This window comes from Coregonus lavaretus (genome assembly GCF_964263955.1).
Source record: "Coregonus lavaretus genome assembly, chromosome: 14".
Lineage (NCBI taxonomy): Eukaryota > Metazoa > Chordata > Actinopteri > Salmoniformes > Salmonidae > Coregonus > Coregonus lavaretus.
Genome location: NC_140001.1, coordinates 18,511,286 through 18,522,539, shown reverse-complemented (window position 1 = coordinate 18,522,539; position 11,254 = coordinate 18,511,286). Strand labels below are relative to the sequence as shown.

The 11,254-nt window shown below is 47.0% G+C and overlaps 1 protein-coding gene across 1 annotated transcript in view; it reads right to left on the bottom strand.

Moving 5' to 3' along the window:
- Window positions 1-6,975: 6,975 nt before the first annotated feature.
- Window positions 6,976-11,254, bottom strand: part of LOC311141954 (neurogenic locus notch homolog protein 1-like) — a 48,001-nt gene continuing 43,722 nt past the window's right edge. Inside the window, exons 31-34 of the mRNA XM_084177476.1 lie at window positions 10,673-10,971; window positions 10,085-10,232; window positions 9,694-9,791; window positions 6,976-9,506 (exon numbers count right to left, since the gene is read on the bottom strand). Coding sequence (XP_084033602.1) covers window positions 8,112-9,506; window positions 9,694-9,791; window positions 10,085-10,232; window positions 10,673-10,971 — 1,940 coding nt within the window. The 3' untranslated portion in view covers window positions 6,976-8,111. The remainder of the gene's footprint in view (window positions 9,507-9,693; window positions 9,792-10,084; window positions 10,233-10,672; window positions 10,972-11,254) is intronic.

Below are 11,254 nucleotides of genomic sequence, written 5' to 3'. Positions count from 1 at the left end.
ATGAGTTGTAGGGGTTTAATGGCACAGGCAGGGAGGCCAGCCAACAGCGAGTTGCAGTAATCCAGACGGGAGATGACAAGTGCCTGGATTAGGACCTGTGCCGCTTCCTGTGTAAGGCAGGGTCGTACTCTCCGAATGTTGTAGAGCATGAACCTGCAGGAGCGGGTCACCGCCTTGATGTTAGCGGAGAACGACAGGGTGTTGTCCAGGGTCACGCCAAGGCTCTTCGCACTCTGGGAGGAGGACACAACAGAGTTGTCAACCGTGATGGCGAGATCATGGAACGGGCAGTCCTTCCCCGGGAGGAAGAGCAGCTCCGTCTTGCCAGGGTTCAGCTTGAGGTGGTGATCCGTCATCCATACTGATATGTCTGCCAGACATGCAGAGATGCGATTCGCCACCTGGTTATCAGAAGGGGGAAAGGAGAAGATTAGTTGTGTATCGTCAGCGTAGCAATGATAGGAGAGGCCATGTGAGGATATGACAGAGCCAAGTGACTTGGTGTATAGGGAGAAAAGGAGAGGGCCTAGAACTGAGCCCTGGGGGACACCAGTGGTGAGAGCACGTGGTGCGGAGACAGCTTCTCGCCACGCCACTTGGTAGGAGCGACCGGTCAGGTAGGACGCAATCCAGGAGTGAGCCGCGCCGGAGATGCCCAGCTCGGAGAGGGTGGAGAGGAGGATCTGATGGTTCACAGTATCAAAGGCAGCAGACAGGTCTAGAAGGACAAGAGCAGAGGAGAGAGAGTTAGCTTTAGCAGTGCGGAGAGCCTCCGTGACACAGAGAAGAGCAGTCTCAGTTGAATGACCAGTCCTGAAACCTGACTGGTTTGGATCAAGAAGGTCATTCTGAGAGAGATAGCAAGAGAGTTGGCTAAAGACGGCACGCTCAATAGTTTTGGAAAGAAAAGAAAGAAGGGATACTGGTCTGTAGTTGTTGACATCAGTGGGATCGAGTGTTGGTTTTTTGAGAAGGGGAGCAACTCTCGCTCTCTTGAAGACGGAAGGGACATGGCCAGCGGTCAAGGATGAGTTGATCAGCGAGGTGAGGTAGGGGAGAAGGTCACCGGAGATGGTCTGGAGAAGAGAGGAGGGGATGGGGTCAAGCGGGCAGGTTGTTGGGCGGCCTGCAGTCACAAGTCGCAGGATTTTATCTGGAGAGAGAGGGGAGAAAGAAGTCAAAGCATAGGGTAGGGCAGTGTGAGTAGGACCAGCAGTGTCATTAGACTTAACAAACGAGGATCGGATGTCGTCAACCTTCTTTTCAAAGTGGTTGACGAAGTCATCCACAGAGAGAGAGGAGGGGGGATTCAGGAGGGAGGAAAATGTGGCAAAGAGCTTCCTAGGGTTAGAGGCAGATGCTTGGAATTTAGAGTGGTAGAAAGTGGCCTTAGCAGCAGAAACATATGAAGAAAATTTAGAGAGGAGGGAGTGAAAAGATGCCAGGTCGGCAGGGAGTTTAGTTTTCTTCCATTTCTGCTCCGCTGCCCGGAGCTCTGTTCTGTGAGCTCGCAATGAGTCATCAAGCCACGGAGCTGGAGGGGAGGACCGAGCCGGCCGGGAGGATAGGGGACACAGAGAGTCAAAGGATGCAGAAAGGGAGGAGAGGAGGGTTGAGGAGGCAGAATCAGGAGATTGGAGGGAGAAGGATTGAGCAGAGGGAAGAGATGATAGGATGGAAGAGGAGAGAGTAGTGGGAGAGAGAGAGCGAAGGTTGCGGCGGCGCATTACCATCTGTGTAGGGGCAGAGTGAGTAGTGTTGGAGGAGAGCGAGAGAGAAAAGGAAACAAAGTAGTGGTCGGAGACATGGAGGGGAGTTGCAGTGAGATTAGTAGAAGAGCAGCATCTAGTAAAGATGAGGTCAAGCGTATTGCCTGCCTTGTGAGTAGGGGGGGACGGTGAGAGGGTGAGGTCAAAAGAGGAGAGGAGTGGAAAGAAGGAGGCAGAGAGAAATGAGTCAAATGTGGACATAGGGAGGTTGAAATCCCCCAAAACTGTGAGGGGTGAGCCATCCTCAGGAAAGGAACTTATCAAGGCGTCAAGCTCATTGATGAACTCTCCAAGGGAACCTGGAGGGCGATAGATGACAAGGATATGAAGCTTAAATGGGCTAGTGACTGTGACAGCATGGAATTCAAATGAGGAGATAGACAGGTGGGTTAGGGGAAAAATTGAGAATGTCCACTTGGGAGAGATGAGGATTCCTGTGCCACCACCCCTCTGACCAGATGCTCTCGGGGTATGCGAGAACACATGGTCAGACGAGGAGAGAGCAGTAGGAGTAGCAGTGTTTTCAGTGGTAATCCATGTTTCCGTCAGCGCCAGGAAGTCGAGGGACTGGAGGTTAGCATAGGCGGGGATGAAGTCAGCTTTGTTGGCAGCAGAACGGCAGTTCCAGAGGCTGCCTGAGACCTGGAACTCCAGGTGTGGGGTGCGTGCAGGGACCACCAGGTTAGAGAGGCAGCAGCCACGCGGTGTGAGGCGTTTGTGTAGCCTGTGCAGAGAGGAGAGAACAGGGATAGGCAGAGGCATAGTTGACAGGCTGTAGCAAATGGCTACAATAATGCAGAGGAGATCGGAATGAAATGAACTAAACATCTGGGAGAGGAGAGAGCAGGGCCTCCCTCACCAAAACTTCCACCTCAGAAACTATAATTGTTTCACTGAACCACCCGAACAAAAACTCTCCCAACTTCCACCTTTAGAAATCAGAATTGTTGTGAACCACAGCGGTTCAATGTTTAAAGGAATAGACTCAACCCACTTTATTCAGCTAGCTAACTATGACACCATAGCTAACTAGCATGCTAGCATCCAATAACACACAGTTTAGCACCAACACTTGGTCACAACAAACCACCAATAGTGTGTGCACTCACTAACTGTAAGTCGCTCTGGATAAGAGCGTCTGCTAAATGACTAAAATGTAAATGTAAATTCCCTCAAGTTGGGGGGAGGGGGGGCACAAGCATTTTTGGGGGCGGGCCCGGCCCCCTATGGCCCGCCCATAGCGACGGGTGTGACTGCCCACACTGTAGCAATACATGCTCCATAGACAATAATCACACTTTCCTGATGGATGCTTTCCTATCACGTTTAATGTCTTATTCAACTGGCTGTGTCCCACCCTTAATCTTGTAAAAATAGCCTCCTCTCTTCTGTCCCTTCCTGCCGTCCTCCCCTCCCCGACTTTCCTCTGTACTTGAAATAAATGTCTTCCCTTATATTCCACTGCTCCTGCCATCTCTTCACCATCACTTTATATATCATTATTTTTGCCTCTGCCTCCACGGAGAACTTTGCGGTGACGCTTGCGCCTCCTTTTCCGAGTCCCGCTCATTGACACTTTAACATCAACATCCCCACTACCAAGTGCATGTTTAGCCTGTTCATCTACCACCTTGTTCCCCTCCACCCTCACATGGGCTGGAACCCAAGTAAATCTTATCTGAATACCCATCTGTTTAATCCTGCCATGGGTTTGTAGCACCTCATAAAGCAGGTGTTGTCTGCTACGTGAGCTAAAGGACTGGAGACTCATTAACACTGCACATGAATCAGAGCAAATAACTACTCTGTCTGGCTTAACTTCCTCCACCCACTGCAAGGCCAACAGTATGGCCATCAGCTCCTCCGTATATACAGCCAGATGATCTGTAATACGTTTCCTGACTTCCACCCCACATTCCTGCACTACAAATGCTGACCTAGTACGTCCTGTCCTTGGATCTTTTGAACCATCTGTGTAAATGGCCACAAAATCCTGATATACAGTTTCCAGACGTCTCTTAAAGAAATCAGCTGGATCAACACCCTCCCTATCTTTCTGTAGACTCTCCAACACTTCTAGATCAACTACTGAAGACGGGAGTAGCCATGGTGGATTTACAGGAATACCTACCGTTGGACTAAACTCCCTTCCATACAGTCTCCTAAAAGACACAAGAGGGAAAAACTACTAAATATTGCTCCACTAAAGGTATCACATTATGGAATCTACAGCATCAGCCTCTCATGGGGAATAAAATACAATACAATTCAACTGTTGACTAATTTGTCCAGATAGATAGATATAAATTAGATGTGAATGTTGGTGGTAAAAAATCAAAATGTCTGTCATAATGAGTAAAACTGTAATTCATTAGTGTCACGTTCGTCGTGTAAAGGATTGGACCAAGGTGCATCGTGGTATGCGTACATGTTTAATTAAGAAGTAAACACACAACAAAAGCAACGTAACGTGACGTGACATTCTAATGGGATACACATAACCACGCCAAACCAGAAACAAGATCCCACAACATAGGTAGGCAACATGGCTGCCTAAGTATGATCCCCAATCAGAGACAACGATCGACAGCTGCCTCTGATTGGGAAACACACACGGCCAACATAGAAATAGATAACATAGATCTACACATAGATATTCACACCCTGACCAAACCAACTAGAGATCTCTATGTCAGGGCGTGACAATTAGAGATTAATATTGAGTGTGAAAACTCGACTAATAACATTCAATATCAATGTGGAGGTATGTCTCTCTCTCTCTCTCTCTCTCTCTCTCTCTCTCTCTCTCTCTCTCTCTCTCTCTCTCTCTCTCTCTCTCTCTCTCTCTCTCTCTCTCTCTCTCTCTCTCTCTCTCTCTCTCTCTCTCTCTCTCTCTCTCTCTCTCTCTCTCTCTCTCTCTCTCTCTCTCTCTCTCTCTCTCTCTCTCTCTCTCTCTCACTCACACACCTACTCTTGCTCCCACTCTTGCTCTGGCTCACTTTTTGTTTCTCTGTATCAGATATCATCACCTGAGTTTGATTGTGCTTGTATGGTTGCTGAGTCCATATTGGTAAACTACAACAGACTGGATTTAGTAGACCAAAACTGATATCTTGAGATGAAGAACTGTAAGACTTGGTATACTCTACAAGGTGGGGCTAATAACTCCAGTCAATTGATTTTAAGAAAGCAAAGACCACGGAAGACAAGTTAAAATCAAGACACGCAATGGTATCTTTTATTATATGAAGATTTTTTATTTTTTTTACAGATTGAAAGTCAGGTAGAGGGATAAAAATACATTTTATGCAAATTCAACTTTGCAGGAAGGAAACATTTTATTGCAGATACTACAGCCTTGGGTTTTAATTAATCAAATTGAGAACTTATACCATTCACAGCATCTCACAAAGCATCAGGGGAGGACACAATATAGAATCAGGACACCCCACAGTCTTCCTTTTTACATCATGTAAAAAATCATCCAACATTCATCCAAATAATCATCTGTGGATTATTTTGTATCACAGAAACAGTCAATAAATAATAATTGTATAACTCCTCAATATTTATGTTATTATTTGTCTGTAAGGGCTTAAAACATATGTTATATTTACAGTGAGGGAAAAAAGTATTTGATCCCCTGCTGATTTTGTACGTTTGCCCACTGACAAAGACATGATCAGTCTATAATTTTAATGGTAGGTTTATTTGAACAGTGAGAGACAGAATAACAAAACAAAAATCCAGAAAAACGCATGTCAAAAATGTTATAAATTGATTTGCATTTTAATGAGGGAAATAAGTAATTGACCCCCTCTCAATCAGAAAGATTTCTGGCTCCCAGTGTCTTTTATACAGGTAAAGAGCTGAGATTAGGAGCACACTCTTAAAGGGAGTGCTCCTAATCTCAGTTTGTTACCTGTATAAGACACCTGTCCACAGAAGCAATCAATCAATCAATCAGATTCCAAACTCTCCACCATGGCCAAGATCAAAGAGCTCTCCAAGGATGTCAGGGACAAGATTGTAGACCTACACAAGGCTGGAATGGGCTACAAGACCATCGCCAAGCAGCTTGGTGAGAAGGTGACAACAGTTGGTGCGATTATTCGCAAATGGAAGAAACACAAAATAACTGTCAATCTCCCTTTGCCTGGGGCTCCATGCAAGATCTCACCTTGTGGAGTTGCAATGATCATGAGAACGGTGAGGAATCAGCCCAGAACTACACGGGAGGATCTTGTCAATGATCTCAAGGTAGCTGGGACCATAGTCACCAAGAAAACAATTGGTAACACACTACGCCGTGAAGGACTGAAATCCTGCAGCGCCCGCAAGGTCCCCCTGCTCAAGAAAGCACATATACAGGCCCGTCTGAAGTTTGCCAATGAACATCTGAATGATTCAGAGGAGAACTTTGTGAAAGTGTTGTGGTCAGATGAGACCAAAATCGAGCTCTTTGGCATCAACTCAACTCGCTGTGTTTGGAGGAGGAGGAATGCTGCCTATGACCCCAAGAACACCATCCCCACCGTCAAACATGGAGGTGGAAACATTATGCTTTGGGGGTGTTTTTCTGCTAAGGGGACAGAACAACTTCACCGCATCAAAGGGACGATGGACGGGGCCATGTACCGTCAAATCTTGGGTGAGAACCTCCTTCCCTCAGCCAGGGCATTGAAAATGGGTCGTGGATGGGTATTCCAGCATGCCAATGACCCAAAACACACGGCCAAGGCAACAAAGGAGTGGCTCAAGAAGAAGCACATTAAGGTCCTGGAGTGGCCTAGCCATTCTCCAGACCTTAATCCCATAGAAAATCTGTGGAGGGAGCTGAAGGTTTGAGTTGCCAAACGTCAGCCTCGAAACCTTAATGACTTGGAGAAGACCTGCAAAGAGGAGTGGAACAAAATCCCTCCTGAGATGTGTGCAAACCTGGTGGCCAACTACAAGAAACGTCTGACCTCTGTGATTGCCAACAAGGGTTTTGCCACCAAGTACTAAGTCATGTTTTGCAGAGGGGTCAAATACTTATTTCCCTCATTAAAATGCAAATCAATTTATAACATTTTTGACACGCGTTTTTCTGGATTTTTGTTTTGTTATTCTGTCTCTCACTGTTCAAATAAACCTACCATTAAAATTATAGACTGATCATGTCTTTGTCAGTGGGCAAACGTACAAAATCAGCAGGGGATCAAATACTTTTTTCCCTCACTGTATGTTGTTTGTATACACCTTTCAGATTTCTTCCTCAGTGATACAGAGTAAAATATATGTTCTGTATGTATTGTTTTGTTTTTATTACTGTGGATCATTGTGAAACCTCTTATCCAAATGGCATGCTTAAGACTTAAGATTTCTGAAACAAAATCCTGCTTACATGGGAAATGCATATTCATATTTACATTGAAACAAAACCAGCCTTAGGCTCAAACAATTGGAGGGAGAGGGAAAGTTAATTTCCAAATTATTTAGAATAACATTTTGACAATTTCTTGAATGACTAAAAGTAACAAGGGACACAGGACTTAGAGACTCAAGCCTGTTCTATTAACTGTCAATCTCCAAGCTGGAGTTATACTGTACATTACCTCACCATACCCCCACCCCCAACACATACAAACGCAGCGCCACACACACACAAACAGACAATCCAATCAAGAGGCTTATGTTCCATTTTTCCAAGAACTACTTACAACTCTAGCACTTTATTTAGCAGATTCTTGCTTTTGGTCAGAGGACCTGTTTGAAATGTGAACATGGAAACCAGCTACTGTAATAAGATCATTTATTCATACAGCATCCCTGACCACAGCTGAGAAAAATATGACTATTTTTTATGACCGTTCGCTCTGTCAACAAATAAATGCAATGTTCTTCAATATTTAACAAAACTCAAACACAAACGGAAATAACACTGGATTTAAGATTATACTATAAAAAAATCTGGTGAAAATGAAAAGGCAACATTTCTAAACAAATAAATACCCAGTGTATGTCTGAATAACTCAGTATACTGCAGACAAAAGCACTACATATAAAAATAAACAAAGCTACAGTATCCCTACAAGTTTCACTTTCTCTGCCCTGACTATGGCCTGACACCTTGGATCCCACATTTATGTAAGCAGGTGGAAGAAAAGGTATAAATAAGACATTAATAAATAATAAGAGAAGGAATAAAACATAGGTCATTCTTACTGTTAGTATAAAAGCATATAAAAAGAGCTTTCGGTCAAATCAGTTCATAGCTCTGTCTTTTTGTTTTGTTTTCTCAAGAGTGCCTTTTCATACAAAAATATCCATCAGTCCATTTGGCAAAGCAATGCAAACTCTCTACTTGAACTGGTCGGGGATATGTCCGATCTGAGACTGCATGCTGCTGGTTGGTGGACTTGAGATACCCTCCGACCAGTCAGACATGTTAGAATGCGGGGATGAGCTGGACCATTGGTCAGGAGACCCGGGGGAGGGGGTCAGAAAGGGGTGGTCAGGGACCTGTAGCTGGAGGTTGGGGGTGTTGTCCATGGGGCCGGAGTAGCTATGCTGGGATGGAGGGGTAAGGTACTGGGTGCTGGGCAGGTTCTGGCTCATGATCTGGGTCTCCTGGGGCAGGATGGTGTGGATGGGCATGGAGCCCTGGTTCCCTGTGCCCTGCTGGATCTCTGAACCACTCAGCTCGGTGCTGATGAAGTTCTGGCTGCTGGCATGGCCACTGCTGCCAGTATTAGAGTTCTGGTGCTGCAGCTGGATGCTCTGTTGCTGTTGCTGGAGCTGCTGCTGCAGGTTCTGTTGGTGCTGCATCTGCTGCTGCATCTGCTGCTGGGCCTGCTGCATGGGGTGGGGCTGCGAGGCCAGCCGGGTGTTCTGCAGACCCTGGTAGCTCAACATCTGGGACAGGCTGGTGGTAGGAAGCCCGGTGTGGAGAGAGGTCATCATGCCGTGCTGCCCGCCCCCCTGGTGCAGACCGCCCTGCCCCCCGACAGGACCAACCCTCATGGCGTTGAACTGTCCGGAATGGCCCATGCTGGCGTGCATCCTGGAGAGCCAATCACACTGGCCATTCATGCCCCCAGAGCCGTTGGAGCCTGACAAGGGAAGGTGGGTGAGACGGGGCGGAAGCGGGTCAAACTGCATGCGCGCTAGCTCCTGCTTGTTGGGCATGCCCATGTGGTTGACCCCCATGTGGGGGTCGGACATCCCCTGGAGGTGGTTGAGCGACATGGACGGGGACTGCTGGAAGGGGGAAGTCATCATGGGAGGGGACGCCACGTCAGAGATATACCCGTGTGGAGACTCAAGGGAGTCCACGGGGGACAGAACAGCTGAGCTGTCCAACAGACTTCCTCCCTTCCCATCCTGGGAGGTTTTCTTCTTGTTCTTCAAGTCCTTGCTGTCCTTGCAGCCGATGCCCTTGGCGCTGTGCTTGCGTGCCTTCTTGCTCTGGACTAAGGGCTTCATGCTGCCCAGGTAGCTGTTGGGGGAGCAGAGAGGAGGGGATAGGGTGGTGCCCATGGAGCCTCCATGGCCATGGCTGTGCATGGGCGGGCTGCGGACCAGGTTGTACTCGTCCATGAGACGGACGATGTCATGGTGCATCCTCTCTTGCGCTATGTCTCGGGGCAGCCGGTCCATGTGATCAGTTATCTCGCGGTTAGCAAAGTGCTCCAGCAGGACCTTGGCCGTCTCGTAGCTTCCTTCCCTGGCAGCAAGGAACAGAGGGGTCTCCTCCTGAGGCAGATACAGAGACACACAGAGATAAATGTGTTTACAGTGGACCACAGACAGACAGCTCTCTCTTGCTAAAGAGATTTTATCTCAGTGACAATAACCTGTATAAAGCTTAAATGATAAAGGAATGTAGCTTACAGAAATATTGTATTATATTGTGTTCCATCAGGCGGCAGAGATTCCTTACCTTGTTGTTCTGCATGTCCTTGTTGGCTCCATTCTTCAGTAGTACGGTAGCTGCTTCCACGTTGTTCACTGCTGCTGCCCAGTGCAGAGCAGATTTGCCTGGAGAGAGAGAGAGACAGGCAGAGACACACGTTCAGTACACAACCCATACCTGTCTAAACTGACCTTAAGAAACCTGACTATAACAATTTTCCAATCCCCACGTTATTTCAGTCTAAGTAAGAAAACATTTTGTTAAAGTACATGTACTTTACCTTATCTTCTGCCCATTTCCAATGACAAATTCCATGTTTTATTTAATGAATCGATTGAATGTGCTTCACCTTTACTCTAGATGAATACGATGAGGCCATGGAGCCCATAGAGACATAGCATTGAGATAAGAGCCCTACCGAAGTCATCGATAGCGTTGACGTCAGCATGGCAGTTGATGAGCTCCTCCACCATGCCCTCCACTGCCAGGCGGGCTGCCAGGATCAGAGGGGTGGTGCCATCGTGCATGCGGGCATCCAGGTCTGTGGCACGATTCCTGATCAAAATCTACAGAAAGATACAATGAGTTGGTTAACCTTGTATGACAGGGTTCCCCAACTGGCGGCCCGTGGTTTCTTGGTGTTTTTCATTCTTGGACATAAAAGACTGTAAAAACACCAGGAAATCAGTGATTTTAATTTTGGAACTCTGTTCCCAAGTTTTCCCACGCATAACAGAGATACACGTGATCGTATACAAATGTAAGCAAGGTTTGAAATGATTATGTTTTATTCAAATATGATATCTGTTTGAGGCTTCTTGCGGTCAATTTGCAGTCTACAAATTATTTGTAATTATGTTCCGGCCCCCCGACCATCTAGTTGATGATCCCTGTTGTATGAGATTATCTTTAAAGATACTAAGGAAACAAGTGCACATTGCCAATCCAATACAGTAGATCTCTTTCCTACACAAAAACCAAAATATATCTGCATTTGACCCCCCACCTGGAAGACGCCCTGTGCGTCAGCGGCCACGGCAGCGTGTAACGGGGTCTTGCCCATGTTGTCCTGGATATTGGCATCTGCACTGGCCTCCAGAAGACGCTTGGCAGCATCAGAGCGGGCGTAGCGGGCAGCGAGATGAAGGGCGGTCTCCCCTGTGCGGTCTGTCTGACTGTGGAGGTTAGCACCCTGGTAAATGAAATCACTGATCACGTTGGCAGAGGAGTCTTCCTCCTCCTCGCTGTTGCCTGTTTCTAGACCTCCACCACTGCAGGAGGCGATCATCAGGGGGGTGAAGCCATCTGGATGGAACAGAGGGAGAGAGGGAGGGAGAGACCATACTTTAGTACCAGAGGAGTTGACCACACCTCAGCATTGGCAGTCCAGTGCACTAGCTCAGGGTCAGCATAAGACAGAGCCCAGTTCCTGGTACAAACTATACTTCAAAGTGTGGGGAAGATCAAAGCAACAAACAAATTGAATGTGGATTTGATGCATTTGCCTGGGTGAATCATCACAGCTCTCTTTTCGATAACGGATTCTGATCAAGCCCGGCATTGGGGAGCTGCATGAAGACAAAGAGCT